The 24,915-nt window shown below is 43.7% G+C and overlaps 1 protein-coding gene across 2 annotated transcripts in view; it reads right to left on the bottom strand.

Moving 5' to 3' along the window:
* RNF123 (ring finger protein 123) overlaps positions 1-24,915 on the bottom strand; it is a 454,378-nt gene that overhangs the window by 426,350 nt on the left and 3,113 nt on the right. For both annotated transcript variants that reach the window (XM_029599662.1, XM_029599663.1), the window contains exons 2-3: positions 17,128-17,242; positions 6,386-6,470 (exon numbers count right to left, since the gene is read on the bottom strand). In XM_029599662.1, coding sequence (XP_029455522.1) covers positions 6,386-6,470; positions 17,128-17,206 — 164 coding nt within the window. In that variant the 5' untranslated portion in view covers positions 17,207-17,242. The remainder of the gene's footprint in view (positions 1-6,385; positions 6,471-17,127; positions 17,243-24,915) is intronic.

Genomic DNA, 24,915 nt, shown 5'->3' with positions numbered 1-24,915 from the left:
TTGTCAAGATAAGGATGAACCAGTATCCCTCTCTTCTGAAGGCCACCGCCACTACAACCATCACTTGTGAACGTTCTTGGCATCATAGCCAATCCAAAGGGCAGGGCTTGAAACTGAAAATGCTCTCCTAGCACAGTAAAACAGCAGAACTCTGATGATCCACCCTGATGGGAATATGGAGATATGCTGTCAGATCGAGAGAGGGGCCAGGAACTCCCCCCCTTAGCACACTGCCGCAATTCACTGCTCACGTCTCCATCTGCAAACATGGGACCCACAAGGTCGCATTGACCCTTGACAGATCCAGAATGGGGCTGAAACCCTCCTTCTTGAAAAGAAGCCCTCCTTCTTGAGAACACAAAGTATACGGAATACCTTCCCTGACATACTCCTTGAGCGGCAGCAGGGACAATGGCTTGGCGGGTGAAGTTGCAATGGGAAACTATGAAGGCCTCCTGGGGGGGGGGGGGGGGGTGTCAAGAAAAATTCTAACGCATAGCAGTCTATATTACTTCCCAGCACACACTGATCAGAGGTAATTCTGGTCCACCCTCATAAAAAATGGGGACAACCTTCTCCAACAGCCATGAGGGAGGAGTGGACTAGCCCGCCTTCATTGGGGTGGGCCTTGGCACCTCTGGACCCCTGTCCGGAACCCTCTCTGGTCGGACTATGGGTCCCCTGAAAGAACTACTGCTATCCTGAACCCTGCTTCTGTGAAGAACTGTCTCTTACCTCACGGATGCGTCCATTTCCGCAACTCAAAGGAACTGTTGCCCGACTAATTGCACTATCTTATAACTTGCTTAATCTCATATACACTATGTAAATTTGATTAATTTCATATATACTGGGTAAATTCGTACATAATTCTTATCCAGTAAGCACCCTCTCCTCCTTTGCCCTTCTCTCCAGTTAGAATTTTGTTTAACTTAACTTTAAAAAAAAAAAAAATTTGTTAGAATTTGTTTAACTTATTTTTTCTCTAACAGCCTAGTTCTACATTCCCTGTTATAATGTAACTTTTTGTTCTTTTGTTGTTGTTTGCTCTGTTAACTGGTTACCCCTAGTTTACTGTAAACCGGTCCGATAAGACCTGGTCTTGAGCATCGGTATATTAAAAGAATTTAAATAAAAAAAATAAATAAGAACTGGGCAAACGTCTGCTGGCACGAAATCTCATCTCACAGAAGTGAGAGCGAGAATGTCTTTTTAGTGCCCTTCTTATCTTTGGGAAACCTATTCCCCTTAAGAGTCTGCCAGATGCTTCATCAGCTTTTCCAGGTCCTCACCAAAGACAATAACTGTCACTTACAAGGGAGATTAGCAAGCTGTGCTTTCAACCAAACATCTGTTGACCAATTGCGTAGCCACAGAAGCCTTCGTGGGGACACCATGTTCCTACCCGAAGTGCAAAGCAAATCATAGAGGGCATCCGCCACATAAGCCACACCTGCTGCAGGTGAGCATCCTGGCCAGCAGCTGCAGGGGTACCTCCGGCAGTCGCCTGCGCCTTCTGCACCCAGCACAAACAAGCCCTCTGCATAAGGCTGGTGCAGACTGCAGCCCTCAGGCTCAGAGCAGAGACCTTAAACAGCCTCTTCAACAGGATCTCCAGCTTCCAATCCTGGAAATCCTTCAAAGCCACCGACCCTGCCACAGGAATGATTGCCTTCTTCGTCACCACCAATACCACCACATCCACATCTCCAAGATGTTATCGGGCAGGGGGTACAACCTGGCCATAGCCCTGGCCAACTTCAAACCAGCTTCCGGGGAATCCCACTCCCAGTCAATCAACTTCTTCATCTGCTGCAGCAAGGGGAATGTCCTCGGTAGCACCACTCCACCCCCATCCAATCCCTGAACCGCAGTAGAAAGTGGGGGAGGGGAATCCCTGCTCTCCACATCCAAGACAGGACTCCTGCTATGTGGAGCTAAAATGGCCACTGTCTCTGTGCCCTCCGCGGCCTCCTGCACTGGGCCTGCACCCGTGTGCAACGTCTGCCCCTGGGAGTCTGTGTCGAGGTTCCCTCGCCTCCAGAGAAGGGCCGCCTTGAGGTGAGAACACCTCCTTCCGCAGGCCTGATGGGATATCCTGTGCTCAACGGGAGTCAGCATGGCACTCGCAGCTAAAACATAAACAGAGGAGGAGAAAAAAACAAAGCCGCTGCAGCTGCACCGCTGTCTGGGCTCCGGGTGCTGAACGGACAGGACAAGCCACGCAAGCCTTCCCCCCCCCCGACGCTGAGCCGACAGAGCCGCAGCAAGGGGAAACATAGCCACACAGATGGCCCTGAAAGGCACCCAGCCTCCCCATCCCCTCAAGGAAGGACCAAAAAAGATACTCTTGCTTCTGGGGCTCCAGACATGTCCACAGGCCAGCCTTGGTGGGAGGCCCTCAGGGGGAGCGAGGGAACCAGGACCCTCATGGCTTTCCCTCCCCCTGGAATCAAGGGTTGAGCCTAGCCAGGGTATCCAACCCCCCAGTTCGCCCTGCTCAACTACAGAAATGGCCCACGAAGGTACCCTAGCACTTCTGGGAGCTCCGGATCTTCTTTTCCCTACTCTGTTATTTTTTTTGTTTAGTTTTTAAACTAGCATACTGCAGGTTTGCACTTCTACCATCTGCTGGAGACAGAGAAATACTGAGGGACTGCAGGTGGCACTCTGTTATGTAGCAGTGCCTCAAAGTTTTTGTTCTCTGCCTCCATCTGCTGGTAGGGATGCATAAACCCACTTGTCTAGACTGATCTGGGTAAGAACAGGAACTGTCTTTATCCCATTTTATATCCCCCCACCAACTTTAGTCTGGTCATTGCAGCAACAATCCTTGGCCAGGGGCCATGCACCAGGGCTCCGTCCAGAACTCTGCAATCTCATGCCCTACATCCAGCCATTAGATGGCACTATTGTGCGATGACAACTTCCTCTACCCATGAGCTATGAACACTACCTCCACAGCCAATCCAGGGAGCTGGCAATCAAACTCAAGTCACACTGCAAGCACTACACAGTACTGCCACTGAGCCATTCCACTAGCCCAGTACAATGTTTTTAAATACAGCTCATATGGTCACAAAGCATTGCCAAGAAAGCATTACCTGAAGGTCTCAGTCTCTTCCTATCCAGAAGGGTGATGCACTTGGTAGCCCAGTTAAAATTTTTCATAAAAATTGAATTTTCTATGAATTCTTTGCACATTACAAACTTCCCATAAATGCTGCCTCGCCACAGGACAGGTACAGCACAGGCAGCAACAATGTAAACTTCCCTCACACATACAAACAGGTAGAATATACACAACAACTATGCAACCTTTACTCATATACTGCCCCATCACAGCACAGGCAGTAGCAGTGCACACTTCCTACATACATATTATTTCCACCACAGAACAGGTGCGAGTTTCACACACACACACACACACACACAGACACACACAATGCACCACCAGCAGCAATACTGGTTTCCACATACTGGCCTACTGTACTTGATTCCTGCTCTGAAGTGACTACCTCTAGTAGTGAGAAGGTAATCCAATCTCCATATGCCCTTTCAATCCTTGGCCTAGCTGCTAAGACTGCCAACAAGGGTGTCAATTAATTCTAAACCAAACAGCTACTAAACCAAATGGAATTAATAATCAATATAGAGAAGACTGAATTCCTACACTTAGAACGAAAAAACACAGAAATTAAACAAAGCCCCATCACACTCAAAAACAACCAACAAATACTACTTGCAGAAAAAGTACGGAATCTCGGAGTAATAATTGACACTGAACTAAGCTTAAAACAACACATATCTCTGAAAGTAAAGGAAGGTTACGCTAAACTCATGGTACTCAGAAGACTCAAACCACTCCTAACAACTGCTAACTTTCGATCAGTACTACAAGCGTTGATATTTGCAAGCACCGACTATTGTAATGCACTTCTACTAGGCCTACCATACACCTCACTAAGACCACTACAAGTTTTGCAAAACACAGCAGCAAGAGTTTTAACCGGCAAAAACAAAAGAGAACATATCGCGGAAACACTGGTTGAACTACACTGGCTTCCGATCGAACAAAGAATCCATTATAAAACATTGTGCACCATACATAAATTAATACATAACGAAAACGCAGACTGGTTAAATCCAGCCCTCCGAGTACACGTCCCTAATAAAAACCTAAGATCAGCAAACAAAGCCCTTCTGACCATACCATCAGTCAAAACAGCAAGACTAACACAAGTAAGAGAGAGGGCACTATCTTTGGCAGGACCCATACTATGGAACTCCATGCCCCAGGATTTAAGACTACAAAAGGACAATAAAACCTTTAGAAAAGGTTTGAAAACCTGGCTATTTAAACAAGCCTTCCAGAAAGAGAAGGGAGAATAGAAGCCAGGAATGGGCAAAGCACTATTATTTAAACAACCATACACACTGCAGAAATTCACTAAGTGTGTAGTTTTAACTCATAGCACACCATGACTAATGGAAAAGTTACATTTGTAAAATTAGATCTGTTATTAAAACTGTGAAGGAAAGATATGGACATGATTAATCACATTTAACATCTAACATTGATAAACTATGTTACCGATCCTTATGGCACCTATGTAAACGGATAAATGGTAGTATCATTACTGTTATGTGCCTTAATGTAAACCGTTGTGACTGTCACCAAACGATGGTATAGAAAAGACGTTAAATAAATAAATAAATAAATCAATCAATCAATCAATCTGTATGGTGTTCTTTTAGTGATGTGGACACTGGTCCTTTAGAAACTGTGCTCAGACCACCAACTCATTCCACATAGGCCCACCATATGGTTTTCAGTTTTTGATTTAGATTTGGACCCATGACCTACAATTCAAAGATTCTGTAACTCTATTCTATTCCAATCTCATGATCCAGTTACAATAAAGCCTCTGCTAGCTTCTGACTTCCCAAGATGCAGTAGTAGTAAAATGATCTGGGGAGTTCTTTAGTACTGTAACCTCAGACTCCTTCAAGTTATTTCCAGCCCCAAAGTTGGCTGAAGAGAGAGCTCAAGGTCTAAATATAGCTGCTGGAAAGCAACTCGATGTCAGACACACGACTACATTTACTCACTGCCAGAGGGCAGCCATGGCACACCGAAGAACTATTCAGAAAACAGGAGAGTGATGGCTCACAGAGGAGAACAAGGCAAGAGTTCCAAGAGTCTGAGCAGATACAGAGGACAACTGCAGAGTTGCATCACTGCTTTGATTGTGTGGATGTGGGTGTAGATGCGGCCGCCAACGTGCTTTGTGCAAGAATGGGAGAGGTGTCATCAGGTGGGATGTACAGTACACATTAGTCCACAGCACAAGGGCTATTACTCAGATATAAAAAACAACCAAAAAAAAAAAAAAAGGCAACATGTTTCATCTTTCTTGTTGAGATTTGCTTTTTTCAATCTTTCTATTTTCTAATAAACCTTGAGACAAGTATGGATGCTGTACCCTATGCTGTGAGCTTCTTTTCATTGACATTTCTTCAAGATAGTTTGCAGGCCATGCTTTATAGAAGTCCCAGTTTCAAAATAAAATGTATATATAGGAGATTAACAAAACAGGATAAAAAGATTAGGCTGATGAGGAACCCTATGGCACAAGTGCAAGTAACTGCATTCAGCCACAGTGAGCAGAACAAGAAGCAATTTCTCTGGCATCGTTTGCTGATACAAACATTTCTCTTTTCCTTTAAAAGCTTTGTGATCCCTTTTACTGAACCAACACAAACATCCAAAGATAATGACTAAATGAGCTTTCAAGACTATCTATGAAATTTGAAAAAGAGACAAATGTTATTTTGAAAGCTCAATTACATCATCTTTGGTTCATTTTTATGGTTTTCCCAATAAAAGACTGCACAATCTACTGAGATTACAAAAGAAACTAGAAAGGCTTTTGTTAAATAATGCTGCCTGTAACCGTAAAATCAATGAGAACATTATTTCATTGACTACAGAAGGTACAGATCCCGCACATGGAATGGACTCAGCATGGTATCCCTCTCAATCTGAGGAAGAACACATGTGCTAGGTGGGGTCACCGCATCTGTGCTGGTATGGTTGCAGACTTCAATTAGTATATAATAAAATGGTGTCCTTATCAATTTCAGGATTCCCAGTATCAAAACACTCAGCAGGGTCTGCAGCCCTGAGCAGATGACAGCATCACTCCCCTCCCCTCCCAGCAGCTTGGAGTAAGAGGGGAGCACCCTCTGTCCTTTCCCTCCCTCCATCACAGCAACTCTGAGCAGCGGGAGAGCAAATCCTTCCACCCACAGCTTTCAATGGGAGACAGCCTTGTCCTCCCTCCATTTCTAAGAACGCTGGCAAGAGGGAAAACAATTGTACCTGTAAGCTGCGGCTGGACGAATCTTTTCTGCACTGGGGAAGATGCGGTGAAGGTAATCGCTCAGCAACCTCTCATTCACAATCCCTGTGGCACAAAATAACACAACTATGCTTTAGGCTTTTCCAGCACTTCTAGCTTTGGGTTTAAAAACAACAGTGCCTCCTAGATACATATCCAGGAACAGTTAAAATGCCCTTTCTCCTCTTGAGGAGAAAATTTATCCATGGCTTTCCTCTGAATTGTTTAATTTGGAGATGGTGTATTTTTCTTGCTCTGGCCACTTCTGCTATTATTCTTTCTGCACAAAAATGACTAAGGGGTGGGAACGGCTCTCTTATGAGGAAATGCTAAATAGGTTAGAACTCTTCGGCTTAGGAGAAAGACAACTGAAATGCAATGTGATTAAAGTTTATAAAATAATGAGAGGGATGGAACAAGTTGATATGAAATAGTTATTTATCCTTTCCAAGAGTGCTAACACTAGGGTGCTCTCTATGAAGCTAACTAGTTGAAGATTAATGGAGAAATTATTTACCTGATAATTTCGTTTTCCTTAGTGTAGACAGATGGATTCAGGACCAATGGGTATAGTGTGTTCCTGATACCAGTTGGAGACAATCTGACATCAGCACCAGTACATATACCTGTGCAGGAAGTTCTGCGCTTCAGTATTCTCCTCGCAAAGCAATTGTGGATATGTGTGTGTCTGGATAATTTGATTAACTCTGTTAACTGTTTAACTTGAATAACTTGAGAAACGTGATCAACTTGAACTGGTTGACGTGGACCATGGCTGGAGACCGCCAGTGCCCTCAACCGAGAAACGCCGACACCCAGTAAATATGGGTGTCCTAGCTGAAGGGAAGCGTGGCTTACCCGTGTTTGTCTTGCTCTCAGGAATTGTCACCCGAAGTTTTCGTGTATAGCGGCTGCCATGGGCGAGATACTGAATCCATCTGTCTACACTAAAGAAAACGGAATTATCAGGTAAGTAATTTCTCCATTTCCTAGCGTGTAGCAGATGGAGCCAGGACCAATGGGATGTACAAAAGCTACTCCCGAACCGGGTGGGAGGATGCACGTAGCCCACTTGGTACTGCCCTTGCGAATGCTGTCCTCCCGAGCTTGAACGTCCAGTCTGTAGAACCTGGCGAAGGTGCGAATGGAGGACCACATCACCACCTGACAGATCTCGGTGGGTGACAGCATCTTCGTTTCCGCCCAGGACACTGAATGGGCTCTAGTGGAATGGGCCTTGACTTGTAGAGGTGGGGGCTTGCCCGCCTCTATGTAGGCCGTCTTGATTACGTCTTTGATCCAGTGGGCTATGGTTGCCCACGAGGCCACTTCCCCTTGTTTCTTCCCGCTGTGAAGGATGAATAGGTGGTCCATCTTTCGTACGGGTTCCGACCTTTCTAGGTATCAGAATAGAAGTCTGCCGACATTAAGATGGCGAAGACTGTGAGATTCTTCCGAGCCCCTATACTCATCTGGAGATGGCAGGGAGATTGTTTGGTTTAGATGGAAGTGAGAAACCACCTTTGGGAGGAAGGAAGGGACCGTGCGTAGCTGTATGGATCCCAGTGTGAACCGGAGGAATGGTTCTTGGCATGACAGTGCTTGAAGTTCGGAGATGCGATGGGCCGAACATATTGCCACTAGGAATGCTGTCTTCAAGGTTAGGAGTCGTTGAGGCAGACCTTGGATAGGTCTGAAGGAGGCTCCCGCTAGGAAATCTAGTACTAGATTGAGGTTCCATAGGGGTACCGGCCACTTTAGGGGTGGTCGAACCTGCTTGACCCCTCTCAGAAAGCGGGAGATATCCGGATGAGATGCTAGGCTGGTGCCAGATATGGATGTACGTGGATTCCTTCTTTCCTCAGTGTCGCAGCCACTACCACCATGATTTGGGTGAACGTCCGGGGGGCTCTGGCTAGCCTGAAGGGTAGCGCCCGGAACTGGTAGTGGTGGCCCAGGATCGAGAAGCGTAGGAAATGTCGATGCTCTTGATGAACTGGGATATGCAGGTAGGCTTCCAACAGGTCCAAGGATGTAAGGAATTCTCCCGGCTGTATCGCCCTTATGATCGAGCGCAGGGTTTCCATACAGAAGTGTGATACCCTCAGGTAGCGGTTGACAGACTTGAGGTCCAGTATGGGCCAGAATGTTCCCTCTTTCTTGGGGACGATAAAATAGATGGAATAGTGTCCAGTATTTTGTTGTTGCAAAGGCACCGGCGTTATGGCCTTTAGGGTGAGTAATTTAGCCAGTGTGGTTTCCACTGCCGACCTCTTGGAGGGTGCGTGGCAAGGAGATTTCACGAACTTGTCCGAAGGGATGTTGTGGAAGTCCAGATAGTATCCATCTCGAATGATGGTTAGGACCCACTTGTCCGCCGTTATCTCGACCCATCTTTGGTAGAATAGGGCAAGCCTGCCCCCTATGGCTTCTTCCTGTGGATGGGTCGACTGATTCTCATTGTTGGGTGCGGCTGGGGCCTGTGCCAGAGCCGGTGCCCCTCTTGTTGTGTTTGTTCCGAAAGGAATGGCCCCTGCCTGCGGGGCAGGGGCTTGATATGTACTCTTGTAGGGTCTGAAACGCTGTGATCCTCTGCCCCTAGGTAATCGGGGAGAGGGGCGTTGGCTTCTTTTGTTCTTGTCCTCCGGTAACCAAGGTACTGGGGATTCGCCCCATTTGACGGCTAACTTCTCCAGTTCGCTTCTGAACAGGAGGGCTCCTTTAAAGGGCATTCTCGTGAGTTTCGTCTTGGAGGTTACGTCGGCTGACCAACTTTGGAGCCAGAGTTGCCTTCTGGCTGCCACTATAGATGAGACGCCCCTGGCTGAGGTGCGTACCAGGTCAGAGATTGCCTCCGTGAGGAAGGATACAGCTGGTTCTAGTGCTTTGCCAGGCATGGCGGCGTTCCTGGTCATTGATAAGCAGGCGTGAGTTACCACGGCACAGCAGGCAGCAATCTGTAGTGACATAGCGGATACGTCGAATGTCTGTTTTAAGGATGGATTCCAGACATCTGTCCTGGGCATCCTTGAGTGTCACTCCTTTGTGACCGCGCAGACCATGGCGTCCACTTTGGGGAACACTAGTAGCTCTGTGGCTGAGGGTTCCAGTGGATATAGGGCTTCCAGGGCCCGCCCCCCTTTGAAACTGGCCTCCGGGGCATCCCATTCCAAGTCAATCAGCTGTTTTACGGCTTGCAGCAAGGGGAAATGGCGGGAGGCCTGACTGAGCCCTTCTAGGAGAGGGTTCGTCTTTGGTTCCTCTGTGGCACTTGTGCCTGGAATGGCGAGCTCCTTCAAGCTGAGAGCCACTAGATCTGGTATCTCGTCTTTGGAGAAGAAATCCCTCATGGTTCACTAAGGTTCCGTTCCTGGAGGTATTTCCCCTTCCTCCAGGGGGTCTTGATCTTCGTCAAAGGTGTCCTTGTCCCCTATGGTGAGGCTTTTAGCCGGGGGGAGCACGTCACTGGAAGGCCTGGAGGGCCCTGGGAGGCAAGGGTCCTCTGGTGGCAAATGTATCTGTGCCATCGGTGGTGGTTGCATGTGGACAAAGTTGTGTAGACCCTTAAAGAATTCTACCCAGGAGAAGCATCCTGGGTCTAGATTAAAGGCCGCTGCATTCCCCAGGGATCCCGTTTGGGGGGAGGGTTGTGCTGGAGATAGAAAGGTCCGGGGTACTATCAGTGGATCCGGATTCCTGTACTGGCTGGGGAGGGCCTTGGCCAGATTCTCCCAGGGTCTCCTCGCACAGTAGGCACAGCGCCGTGGGCTCCTCTTGCTGCGCCGCTCTTGTGTGGCAGGCTGGGCAAAGGGCTTGTGCCTTGGTTTTCTTGGCCGGTGGTGCCATGGTTTTGTGCATTTAAGTCGTTAAAACCCCGGTCTATGCGTTTAATGTGCGCGCCAGGAGGCTTAGTTATGTGCTACGGGTGTGCCCAAGATGCACGCGCCGCTGTGCGATCAGTCTTAACTTGTGCGCCAGGCACAGTTGTGCACGTCGCTGTGCATATGGCACCTATGCACGAACCGCTGTGCACACGGTTCAGTTAGGCGGACAGAGCGGCGAAATGGCATCTGCGACCACGCGGGCAAGATGGCAACCACCCCGGAGGGTCTCCACATGGGAGGGCCCTCGAATCCGATCGGGGTCTAGCCCGGACTGGGCTGATCAACCCGATGGCACAGACGCCGGCTGGCGATCTGTGCGGCTATCCGAGCCTCAGAGACCGGAGACTTAAAAAAAGTTTTCTACCTTACCTTGTCTCAGTGTTTCCCGGTCTCGTTCCAGGCGGTCTCCGGCTTGGGGGGGGGGGGGGGGGGGGGAGAGGGAAAGTACCTTCACTGCCGCACTCAGTATTGCACCCGCTACCTCTCAGCCGAGTGCAATGGGGACTAAGTTCACGCCGGGAACCGGCTACCGGACCGAGGCCTACCTCTGAGGGATCTCGGAAATTACCTCAGAGATCTCAACTAAGGGAGGGACCCTTAGGTATCACCACAGGAGAGCGGGGCTCGTCTGGAGAGGTAAGATTTCTTCTTTGTTTGGAATTTTCTTTCTTCTTTGGTTTGAATACTCTAAAGCTGTGCAAGCGTGTATAGAGTCCTGAACTGCTGTGGAGACGGAAAATACTGACGAGCAGAGCTTCCTGCACGGGTATATGTACTGGTGCTGACGTCAGATTGAAATCTGACTCCATCTCCAACTGCTATCAGGAGCACATTATACCCTTTGGTCCTGAATCCATCTGCTACATGCTAGGAAAAATATTTTTTAAAGCATTTGTTTTTCACTCTTACTATGGAATTTGCCGCCATAAAATGTGATAGTAATATAGCAGAGTTGAAGATAGGTTTAGATAAGATTCTAGAGGACAGGACCATTAACTATTATTTAGCCAAGTAACTTAGATGTCTCTACCTCCTGCTTCTGGAGTTAATAAACATGAACATACGAAATTGCCATGCTGGGTCAGACCAAGGGTCCATGAAGCCCAGCATTCTGTTACTAACGGAGGCCAAACTAGGCCACAAGAACCTGGCAATTACCCAAACACCAATAAGATCCCATGCTACTGATGCCAGTAATAGCAGAGGCCATTCACTAAGTCAACTTGATTAATAGCAGTTAATGGACTTCTCCTCCAAGAACTTATCCAAACCTTTTTTAAACCCAGCTACACTAACTGCACTAACCATATCCTCTGGCAACAAATTCAAGAGCTTAACTGTGCGTTGAGTGAAAAATAATTTTCTCCGATTAGTCTTAAATGGGTTACTTGCTAACTTCATGGAATGGCCCCTAGCCCTTCTATTATTCAAAAGTGTAAATAATTGATTCACATCTACTAGTTCGAGACCTCTCATGATTTTAAAGACCTCAATCATATCCCCCCCCCCCCCCCCCCCCCCCCTTCAGCAGTCTCTTCTCCAGGCTGAAGAGCCCTAATCTCTTCAGCCCTTCCTCATAGGAGAGCTGTTCCATCCCCCTTATCATTTTGGTCACCCTTCTCTGTACCTTCTCCATCGCAACTATATCTTTTTTGAGATGCAGCGACCAGAATTGTACACAGTATTCAAGGTGCGTTCTCACCATGGAGCAATTCAGAGGCATTTTGACATTTTCCGTTCTATTAGCCATTCCCTTCCTAATAATTTCTAACATTCTGTTTGCTTTTTTGACTGCTGCACCACACTGAGCTGACGATTTCAAAGTATTATCCACTATGATGCCTAGATCTTTTTCCTGGGTGGTAGCTCCTAATATGGAACCTAAAATTGTGCAACTTCAGCAAGATATATTTTTCCCTATATGCAACACCTTGCACTTGTCCACATTAAATTTCATCTGCCACTTGGATTCCCAATCTTCCAGTCTTGCAAGGTCATCCTGCAATGTATCACAATTCGCTTGTGATTTAAACTACTCTGAATAACTTTGCATCATCTGCAAATTTGATAACCTCACTTGTATTCCTTTCCAGATCATTTATAAAGTATATTGAAAAGCACCAGTCCAAGTACAGACCCCTGTGGCACTCCACTGTATACCATTTTTCACTGAGAAAATTGACCCTTAAATCCTACTCTCTGTTTCCAGTCTTTTAACCAGTTTGTAATCCATGAAAGGACATTGCTTCTTATCCCATGACTTTTTAGTTTTCTTAGAAGCTCTCACGAAGGACTTTGTCAAATGCCTTCTGAAAATCCAAATACACTACATTTACTGTTTCACCTTTATCCACATTTATTAACCCCTTCAAAAAAATGAAGCAGATTTGAGAGGCAAGACTTCTCTTGGGTAAATCCATGTTGACTGTGTTCCATTAAACCATGTCTTTCTATATGCTCTGTGATTTTGATCTTTAGAATAGTTTCCACTATATTTCCCAGCACTGAAGTCAGGCTCATTGGTCTATAGTTTCCCGTATCGCCCCTGGAGCCCTTTTTAAATATTGGGGTTACATTGGCCACCCTCCAGTCTTCAGAAACAATGAATGATTTTAATGATAGGTTACAAATTTTAACTAATAGATCTGAAATTTCATTTTTCAGTTCCTTCAGAACCCTAGGATGCATACCATCCGGTCCAGGTGATTTGCTACTCTTTAGTTTGTCAACCTGGTCTACTATATCTTCCAGGTTCACAGTGATTTCGTTCAGTTAGTCTGACTCATCACCCCTGAAAACCATCTCCAGAACTGGTATCTCCCCAACATCCTCATTAGTAAACATGGAGACAAAGAATTCATTTAGTCTTTCTGCAATGGCCTTATCTTCCCTAAGAGCCCCTTTAACCCCTCAGTCATCTAATGGTCCAACCGACTCCCTCACAGGTTTCTTACTTTGGATATATTTTTTAAAAGTTTTTATTATGAGTTTTTGCCTCTACAGCCAACTTCTTTTCAAATTCTCTCTTTGTCTGTCTTACCAATGTTTTACACTTAACTTGACAATGCTTATGCTTTTTCCTATTTTCTTCAGATGGATCCTCCTTCCAATTTTTGAAGGATTTTTTTTTTTAGCTAAAATAGCCTCTTTCACTTCACCTTTTTACCATGCCAGTAATTGTTTTGCCTTCCCTTCCACCTTTCTTAATGCGTGGAATACATGTGGACTGCGCGTCTAGGATTGTATTTTTAAACAATGTCCATGCCTGTTGAACACTTTTAACCTTTGCAGCTGCACCTTTCAGCTTTTTTTTTTTTTTAAACTATTTTCCTCATTTTATCAAAGTTTCCCTTTTGAAAATTTAGTGTTAGAGCTGTAGATTTACTTAATTTTCCCCCTTCCAGTTATTAGTTTAAATTTGATCATGTTATGATCACTATTGCCAAGTGGCCCCACCACCGTTACCTCTCGCACCAAATCTAAAATAGTTCCCTCTCTCGTTGGTACCTGAACCAATTGCTCCTTGAAGCAGTCATTTATTACATCCAAGAACTTTGTGTCTCTAGTATATCCTGATGTTACATTTACCCATTCAATATTGGAGTAACTGAAATCTCCATTACTACTGCACTGCCAAATTGGTTAGCTTCCCTGATTTCTCTTAGAATTTCATCATCTGTCTGACCATTTTGTCCAGGTGGACGGCAGTATACTCCTAACACTATACTCTTACACAACACACATGGGATTTCTAGTCATATAGATTCTACTGAGCATTTAGTCTCTTGTATGGTCTTTATCCTGTTGAATTCTATACCCTCCCGGACATAAAGTACACACCCCCACCAAGTTGATCCTTCCTATCATTGCGATATAATTTGTACCCCGATATAGCACTGTCCCGTTGATTATCCTCCTTCCACCAGGACTCTGTGATGCCAATTATATCAATCTCATCATTTACTGAAAACTTTTTGGATGGGTGCTCTCACATTAATTCCTACTTTTATAGCTAACAATTTTAATATTCACATTGAATACTCTTTTCCCAGCTCTTCTGTCCCTGTTTTTCCTCTTCTCAATATGCCTCCAAGGAATATAACCAATCACCATCTTGATCTCATCTTCTATAGATGCTATTATGAGGTAGATATTGAGAAGGGTCAGTGAGCTTGAAATTTGCCTTAATAACTTTACTCAAATATTCAGCGGCACTTATCCAGTAAGAACTGTCACTGATTATACCTGAGGAAAGTTATCTGGGTAACTGCAGGCCAAATTCCTTTGACCAGACTTACCTAGCCAACCTTTAATCAGTGCCATCTAACTATCAGTTCAACAGGCCCCAGAACACCTGCAGCACCGTCTCTTTATCCAGCTAAAATTTAGCCAGGGAGCAGGGGATAATTTACAAAATCTGTTTTTTTTGTCCAGGTAACTCCATAATGTACCCAACAAAGCCTTTGAACAATCAGTCAATTTCACTTTAAATTGTGCTCAGTCATTCTCCTTACCCTTGCTTCCTCTAAACATTTCTCTTCCCCCTCCACCTAAAGCTCATCTTTGCCACCATCTTTACTTTGGAGCATTTCCTTTTTAATTCCACTGTCCTTTCCTATCTTAGTCCTTAGAAATCAATTCCACTGCAGTTCTTTATTGTATTGTTTTCATTGAATTTATCGTTACACCAACAAATGCTCATAGCGATGTACAAAATAATTCGAACCAACCTTTTAAAATAAATTCTAAAATATATTTATTTTATTTATTTATTTATTTTTGGTTTTTATATACCGATGTTCCTGTATAATATACATATCACACCGGTTTACAAGGAACTCAAACTGACGCCTCAGTGGGCAGTTTACATTGCAACAAGATAACAATATAACAGATAATATGGGGGGGGGCAGCGGAACTTGGCAAAGGATACAGAGATTAAGCATAAATAGCTAAATAGAGGTAACTAAATATACAAAATACAGTAAACAATGTACATAACAAGTCACCAGCCTATCTACTCAGTATCTTAGAATCTATGAAATAAAATAAGTGGTGTAGGTTTTGCATCCTACACCACTAAAACCATATTAATATACCATTCTATTGCCAGCTCTTCTCCTCACACGATATCAAGTCTGTCACCACACTTTGAATATTTTACTCTCCTCTAACACTTAACTAGTTTTCACCCTTTTCATTTGACTGAAACTAAACTGTTCTCAAGAGGGACTGAAAAATATGTTCGCCTACTGGTCTCAGGCAATTGTTTCTTGCTGCTAGCAAGAACCAGCAAACACCTCCACCACTCCTGAAAAGCAAGAGGTCAGCGAGGAACACCCCTACCCCAGCGGAGGCACGCTCATCTTGAAACAGTAGCAGAAGTGCTAAATGGCAGCACCTGCCAACCCCCTACTGCCAAATAGGAGCAGGAGATGCAACGCCAAGAAGCCATTCCCAAAATGGAGAGGAGCAGAAGGAAAAAAAAAAACCAAACATGTTGGAGCCTGGAGTGAGGGGAGGAGAAGAGGAAAGTGAGATGAGATTAAAGGAAGAGAAAGAGGACTGCACCGAAGTTCCCTAGGGATGGGGAGGGAGGAAATGTGGAAAGAGAGAGAGAGAGGGGGGGGGCTGCACAGGGTCGGGTACAGGGTGTGTATGCTCCAGGAAAGAACTTTACTCACCATGTACACCTGCCACATCTTCCCCCCAAACATATAGATACTGATTGGAGAGAGAGGAGCAAGAGTATAGAACAAGTGCATTTTTCCCCTGCCAAGTAAGTTGTGGAAACAATTTTTGAACACCTGCTTCTCCATCTCGGATTATTTGGTAAGTTTCAAGCTCTCTCACGCAACTATTCTCATTTTTCTTGATCTCTCAGCTGCCTTGGATTCTGTTGATTTCCAGTCTTCCTTCCACTATATCTTTGCTGGGGCTTTCTTGTGTAGTTGACAACTGGTTCTGTTCCATCTTTAGACATGAGCATTTTGGTTAAAAGCTGCTTTTTTTTACCCATTTCTCACTTGATGTTGGTGCTTTCTTTCTCCAAATCTCTACTGGTCTTAATCTCTTTTCACAAGTGATACTCAACTCTCTCATTGCCCCATCTTTCTCCCCCAGTTTTGTCACAGCTCTCCTGTCTTATTGCTGTCTCTCCCTGGAGAACTTCACACTCTCTCATCCTTAACCCAAGAAAAACTGAAGTCTTGTAGTTTCTGGAGTGTGAAAGAAACAGGAAGAGACCCAACTTCTGGCACTTTCATATCTCAGAAAACAAAAAACAAAAACACCCAGCTTCATCTCTCTACTATATTTTTCCTCCTCTTCTTCATCATCACTTCCTTCACCTCTCTCAGATCTCCTTGGGCTCCTATTCCCCCATCCCCCAGCACCTAGTTTGGCTTTCCCTCACCACAAAAGTACAGCACCTTGAATACTGTTCAACTCTTCATCCACTTTGTGTCTCTCTTCCCCAGCAACCTTTGCTCTAATTCTTACTTCCTTCTCACACTGTACAATGGACAGTACCACATTGGGTGAACACAAAGGGATAGATGCCTTGATCTTTTTCAAAACTTTTTATTGAAGCAGAGAAAAAGATCAAGGCATCTATCCTTTTGTGTTCACCTGACGGCTATTATAGATCGCCTACCTCTTTGTTTTCTTGGATCAGTACCACATTGGCACTAAAGCTGCAGACCACAAGGGGAGACGAAGTGCCGTTGATCCCACCTCCTCCAGCTTATTAATCATGAGCATTCACCCACTTCGAATTCCCAGACACCAATGGCAATGTCCTGTTCAAACACAAATCAAACATTCATAGCACCAAGTACCTGTGACCTTTGGTTTCTCTGGTTCGGAGGTCAGCTTGTAGTTTCGGCGTGGAAAGGCAGTTCCTGTGCCCCGTGACATCTTTTACCTCTCTGTAAACAACTTATGTCAAAGGAGCTGCAGCAGAAAACAGGGAAAGGCTCAAATAGTCAGACATCCAAAAGTAACACACCAAACATTCTCCCACATTGGTGGGAATTATGTTAATCAGGCAAGAGTCGTTTACATTGTACTTTGTGAACAATATTAGAACACTATGCTCATTGATTAATCATGTTGTTTTAATCACCGCTCCAGAAAAGCGGTCCAATTTCTGCCATGTGTCTAGGAAGAAGAATTTAAAGCTTACAGCTTGTCTCCAGAACGAATGCCCACTCTGGATTTAGTGTAGTTTGAAACATTTGTTTGTAGATATCTCAGTTAAAATGTATTAATTCGCCTTTTATTGAAGGAGTATTTTCTGAAGCCCTTAAGCATGATTTAGTATGGCTAGTTATCAAGAAGCCGGCATTACATCCAGTTTTCATCCCATTTCAAATGTACCTTTTTTAGCAAAACTGCTAGAAAAATGTGTCCTAGACCAGCTTGAGGATTTTCTTGATACCTATCAATGTGAGTTCAGGAAAAATACAAAGTACTGAAACATTGCTTGTATCAATTCAGAATGCTATCCCAATTCTGATAATGATAAATCTGTTAAAATAGTGCTACTGGATGTTTCTTGTGTTTCGACACTATTTCACATGAAGTTCTTCAGTGATTGGTTTCCTGTGGTATAAAGCAGAAAGTCATTCAATAGTTAGGTCATTCCTTACTGGAAGCTGGAGCCCCTAAGACTGTGGTGTGCCCTAGAGATCTGCTCTATCGGCTAGTTTAACAGCTACCTGCAGCCTTTAGGTTCTTCGTTCTCTACCTTTGATATTAAATACTGAATTTATGCGGATGATGTGCAACTTATTGTGCGCGGGGAAAACAAGGGTTACACGCAGAAATGCCGGGCCCAAGAAAAGGGGCAGAGTTGAGGTGGTCGGTGCAGCGGCCATTTGCCACTCTGCCGGTGTGCGCAATTTACGCCAGCTCAGGAGCTGGCTAAGTTCTGAAATAAAGAAGATATAAAAAAAAAAAAAAGGGACAGGCCCTGAAAAGGGGTCAGGGAAGAGAGGGGGGTAGAAAAGGGTTCCTCCCTTAATTGGAGCGGACCAGGAGGGAACTGAGGGAGGCCCGATCTCGTCGCCATGGATAAACTGGCCAAATCTACCCCGCTGGCGCGCCCGTTATAAAATCACGTGTCCATGTACACGCTGCGGGTAATGCGCGCATATGGAGGCGCTTGCGTATTTTTTCAAAATCTACCCCTTAGGGGTAGATTTAAAAAGGTTGCGCGCGCACACGTACACCCGATTTTATAACTTGCACGTGCAAATTATGAAATCCGGGGTCGGCGCGCGCAAAGGGGTGCACAATTGTGCACCTTGGGCGCGCCGAGCCGCACTGCCTTCCACCGTTCCCTTCCCCTAACTTTCCCTCCCCCGCTGTGTCGGAGGCCTCTGGCCCCACCCCTGCCCCTTTTGTAAAGCCCCGGGACTTACACGCGTTCCGGGGCTTTACACGCGTCGCCGGGCCTTTTTAAAATAGGCCCAGCGCGTGTAACCTTTTTAAAATCCGGCCCTTGGTGTCTTGCATTAAAGCATTTAGCACTGACACTTTAAAGTTGGCAGCATGTTTGATTTTGTCTTTAAAGTTACTTTTGTTTTATCGAGTATGTATTATAAGATGATTTCAAACGATTTACAATTTTTTAATTTGCTTTCCCTTTATTTATTAAAAAATGTATTAACCCTCAAACATTTCTAGGTGGTATACAATTAAAAACATCCATAAATAAAACAAGAATATGTCAAACCATCAAACTATCAGCAATAAAACACGTAGATGGATCGGTGTAATCAAGATTTTTATTGAAGCTTGCCCGACTCTGGCCGAGTTTCGCTCAAAGAGCTGCCTCAGGGGCTTACAAGCCACATGAATTGGCTTAAAACAACGCAAGATGAAATCAAGAGGAGGTTCCTTAGGTTTCAAAGCAGAGCTTTAAAAATATCAGTATTGCATACCAATTAATGAAGACAAACAGAGGAAAAAGCTCGCAAAATCAGCGCTCAACAGCGGATTCTCGCAAGCTTCAATAAAAATCTTGCTTACACCAATCCAGCTACGTGTTTTATTGCTGACAGCCATCTTGGATCGGCTACCGGTTTGTTAAACACCGTTCTATGTAACATGTTGTTTGTATATGTAAACCAGAGTGAAGGCAACTCTGCTATACCTCGATATATAAAAAATGCTAAATAAATAAATAAATAAAATAAATAAACCATCAAACTATACACACATTTACACAGAATACGATCTAAGCTGATTTAGACCTTATGCCATCACCCGCTTCCTCTCAAATAAAAACCATCGTGCTATTGCTTCACATGCTACATTCATCAATTGCTCAAATGTCTGCTGAAAGAAGGCTTTTACCATGTGTATTTATTATGTATGTTCCTTTTGTAATCCGCTGAGTACTTCAGATCATAAGTCCTCAAATAAATTATAACAACCTGTAACATCCATAAGAACACTTTGATCCATAGGATTTTTCTGCTGTGTGTGCTCTCCTATACTTTTTGGGACATGGTACTATCACTTGTGCAGATGGATTTCTTCTCTAAAGCCCCCCTCCCTTTTTTTTTTTTTTAAAGAAAGTCTCTTCGGTTGGGAGAAACAACTTAGACAATATCGGTATCCAAGGGTTTTTTCTTGTTTTGTAACATTTGCTCAAATAGCTCTTGCACTGGCAAAACGTTTGTCATTTTACAGTTTTGGATCAAGGAAGAACCATCGCCTGTGCAGCTGTGGTATATTCATATGCTTGAATGGAAACAAAGTGAAAAACCGGGTGCCAAAAATCTGCATAAACGCCTTCCTAAAGATTATGTTGCAGTTTGGTAAAGGTTTGTTTCGCGTTTGTCAAAATAAGAAAGCTGTATTATTACAGAAGGTTTTGTATGTTTAGCCCTATCCAGGGGTAAGATGTGTGCATGAATTGGATGTCTGTCATGCTTTTATTGCTACTTCAGCAGCAACATTTAGAAGGAAAAGGATATACTTGTCAATCCTTTTGTTTATTTTTGCTGTATATTTTGCAGGTGCGTTGCACTGCTATATTTAAATAAAATGATTTTTTTAAAAACGTTTTCTAAAATGAAGTTGATCGGCCAGGTTAGGTATTTAGTTGATAAAGGGGGCTTCAGGATTATTGTGCAGTCACTTGATTATTATATGTTGGCTTGCCAAAAAATTTGTTAAATGTATTACAGGCTCTTCTTTAAGAGATCATGTGTCACCCAAACTTCAGGAACTTCATTGGCTGCCCATGGCCTTTAGGCTTAAGTTCAAACTAGTTGATCTTGTATTCAAAGCACTACATGATGATGCACCTTGCTATTTAACTAACTTGATTTCCAAGTATGTCCCTTAGCATGCCTTACGCTCACAGCACACTGTCTGCCCCGACTATAAAGCAAGTCCACCTCAAACAGTTGAAAAATAAAATGCTTTCCATCCTTGCTCCAATTTTATGGAATTTACTCCCAGATTGTGTGAGAAATTTCCAATTTACAAATTTTAGGAAGCAAGTCAAAGCTGTTTAATGTCACACAAGCTTTTAACAGATATCTAAAGAGTCTTAGCTGTTTTGAATGTGCCTGGCAACAACTTTTTTAAATTGGATTTAATGTTTTATTTTTTTTCTTTTATGTTGATTTTATTATGTTACTTACAATGTATGTTAACTCTATTACCCTCCCAGAACAAAACATTTGATGTGGGCTATAAGCATTTTAAAATGAATAATTACTACTGCAAGTCTGTGCTATGAGACCAAATTTGTTTTATGTCCAATAGTTTCTATACACTCATCCAACAGTTTCTAGAAATCTAATGGCATCTCTCTGCATAATGAAGACCTACCGCTTGACCAAAAGTGTTTGTTACACCAAAGTGCATATTACTGCAATGAAACAAATACAATCTGGGTTGCATTAATCTTAGCCTATCTCACATACACTGCCCCATCACAGAACAGGCAGCATAGTTTCTTCACATGCAAGCCCCAAACAGAACACTAGCTGCCTGAGTTTCATCTGAAATTCAAAGTTTTGTCTATTGTTTTTTTTTCTGCTTAACTTTTTAACATACTGAACAATACAGAAAGGATTCAGCAAAACACTGCATATTCATCTTAACATTTGCTCTACCCACCCAAGAAAGGAAATGTCTGTTCCACTCCTGTAAATCTTTATGGATCTTGTCAAAAATAGAGGAATAGTTAAGCTTATATAAATCCCCTTCCTTGCGCGGCACATAAATACCCAGATATTTAATATAGGAATCCGCTCATTTGAGGGGGGCAAAGCAATGTAGGAAATCCTTAGGATCACTCATTCCTATTGGGAATACTTCTGATGTTCGAAAGTTCACTTTGTAGCCTGTTATCCTCCTAAAGGATGTAAGTAGTGAAATCAAACACTTACCTCCTACTTTAGGATCAGAGAGGTAAGCCAGGACATTAGCAGCATACAAGGAAACAGTATGCATTTTACCATTCACCTTAAAACCTTGAATCATCAGATCTTTGGGGTCAAGATCTCAATGGCCAGGTCAAAAAGCAGAGGGGACAAAAGGCATCCCTGCCTGGTAGCCTTCTATACGGGAAAAAATTCTGACAAGCACCTACTGATAATTATACGTGCCCTAGGACTAGCATATAAGGCCCTAATCTCAGCAGAGAACTGAGGGGGAATGCCATATTTGTCAAGCACACCAAATAGGAAGGGCCACTGCAATGTGTCAAAGGCCTTTTCGGCATCCAGTCCGATAACCAGATCTGGTATCCTGTCCCTCCTAAGGTCATGATATCAAAAAATCTTCGCGTGTTATTAATAGAAGAACGCCCTTCACGAAACCTGTCTGATCTATACCACCAAGTCTGGCAGACAACTTTCTAAGCATAACTGCAAAATCTTCACCAGCAATTTATCAGTGTTGAGCAGAGAAATCGGTCTGTATGATTCAGCCTCTAATCGGTCCCTGCCTTTTTTGTATATCAAATTGATAGTTGCATCCGTCAAACTTCCAGATGTCTCTGGGTGAGCCTGCAAGTGCTTAAAACAATAACTGCAAGGGCCCCCAGAGTTCCAGAAGAAAGCTCTTATAAAATTCTAGTGGATATCCGTCTGGGCCAGGACACTTTTTCCCAAGCAGATCATAAACTGCTCTCCTCAGCTCGTCCCCCGAGATTGGTGTCGCTAAGCCCTCTCTTTGTCAGTTAGACTAGGCAATTGCACCTCTCTCAAACATTGGAGTTCCTCTTCCATGGAAATAGGAACCTCCAAAGAATATAATTGTACAAAGAAAGCATGTAATCTGATACTAATCTCTTAACAAATGTGTAATAGCCCATGTGACTTACATATTCCCACAATTAATGTTTGTTGCTTATGGCATCTTAACAGTCTGGCTAACATAGAACCCGCCTTGTTCCCATGTTCACAAATTCGCTGCAGAGTGTAACACATTACTCTTTCAATATTTCCCCATCTGTAATTCTTTAACATATGCTCTACATTTTTCTAACACTCGATATGAGTGTACGTTATATGAGCCCGTATGTTTATGGGACCATTCCAGTTGTTTTATCCATCCCTCTACGGAACTCTCCCTCTTAAGCCTCTCTTTCTTGGAGTGTGCAGGAAAAAGAATTATTGTCCCACGCAATACATTAAGCGCTTCCCACAACAAAAAGTAGTGAATAGCCCTCAACACTGTGAATCTCAAAAAATTCTCTAATGACCTCTCTGATCAAAGAACAAAATGACTCCTGCCACAGGAATGACACATTCAGTCTCCAACTTTTACCTTCTTGAAAAGATTAAGAATATAAGAAATTGCCATGCTGGGTCAGGCCAAGGGTCCATCAAGCCCAGAATCCTGTTTCCAACAGAGGCCAAAACCAGGCCACAAGAACCTGGCAATTACCCAAACACTAAGAAGATCCCATGCTACTGATGACAGTAATAGCAGTGGCTATTCCCTAAGTCAACTTGATTAATAGCAGTTAATGGACTTCTCCAAGAACTTAGCCAACCCTTTTTTTAAACCCAGCTACACTAACTGCACTAACCACATCCTCTGGCAACAAATTCCAGAGCTTAATAGTGCATTGAGTGTAAAAGAATTTTCTCAGATTAGTCTTAAATGTGCTACTTGCTAACTTCATGGAGTGGCCCCTAGTCCTTCTATTATCCAAAAGTGTAAATAACCAATTCACATCTACCCGTTCAAGACCTCTCATTATTTTAAAGATCTCTATCATATGCCCCCTCAGCCATCTCGTCTCCAAGCTGAACAGTCCTAACCTTTTCAGCCTTTCCTCATAGGGGAGCTGTTCCATCCCCTTTATCATTTTCATCACCCTTCTCCATCGCAACAATATCTTTTTTGAGATGCGGTGACCAGAATTGTACACATTATTCAACGTGTGGTCTCACCACAGAGCGAGAGGCATTATGACATTTTCCATTTTGTTAACCATTCCCTCTTAATAATTCCTAACATTATTTGTTTTAACTGCTGCAGCACACTGAGCCGACGATTTCAAAGTATTATCCACTATGATGCCTAGATCTTTTCCCTGGGTGGTAGCTCCTAATATGGAACCTAACATCATGTAACTACGGCAAGAGTTATTTTTCCCTATATGCAACACCTTGCACTAGTCCACATTAAATTTCATCTGCCAGAAGTATCGGATTGTGATCAGAGATGAAGCTAGGTAATAAATCCACCAGCCCCATTTTCGAAACCAGGGAACTAGAACAAAGAAAGAAATCTATTCGACTATATGTTCTATGTCTTGGCGAAAAACATGTATAGTCTCCCCTATGGGGTTTTGCATTCGCCACACGTCACAAAGTCCCAATTGCTTTATTAAAAGTTGCAGGGAGACTGTTGCCCACGATACTGTAGGCTGGAAGACCTGTCCTTAGGAGAGGACAAACAAACATTCCAATCTCCACCCATTATTAGCGGCGCAGAAAAGAAAGACTCAACCGTAACACCAACTGACTATAAAACTCTCTGACCTTCATTGGGTCCATAAACAAAGATTACAGTAAATTTTCTCTCATACATCAAACATTTCATCATCACATATTTCCCCTGGGGGTCACTAAAACCTTTCTCCACTTATAATGGCAAAGCTTTATGTAGAATAGATACCCCCCCCCCCCCCAGGTCTTACAGTTATAAGAGGGATACTCAGCTCTACCCACCCAATCACAAAAAAGTTTGGCATGCTCCACATTCATGAGGTACATCTCTTGAAGCAAGGCTATCTGAGGCCCTCTTTTCTTAAGGCATCCCAGTAATCAACTTCTTTCAGTCGGAAAACCAATACCGCACACATTAAGGGATATCAAATTTATAGGTAAATCAGCCATATCTCCCATTTCTCCAGACATCCTGGCTAATCAATCATTATTGAGTATACCATTTCTTTCATTATTGAGTATACCATTTCTTGTTGTACATCTACAAATAAATGAAAGGTAACTTTCCCACTCTGTATGTTTGGTAACTTTTTAAAATTAAAACCTCCATTCCCCGTTCCTCCTATCCCATTCTCCAAAAGTGAGCCATCCCCAACACTGGCCCATTGACATGTTCCCTGTCACAGGCACAAC

Source organism: Rhinatrema bivittatum, chromosome 4 (genome assembly GCF_901001135.1).
Source record: "Rhinatrema bivittatum chromosome 4, aRhiBiv1.1, whole genome shotgun sequence".
Lineage (NCBI taxonomy): Eukaryota > Metazoa > Chordata > Amphibia > Gymnophiona > Rhinatrematidae > Rhinatrema > Rhinatrema bivittatum.
The sequence above is the reverse complement of the archived record's forward strand: the minus strand, read 5'-3'. Positions and strand labels throughout refer to the sequence as shown.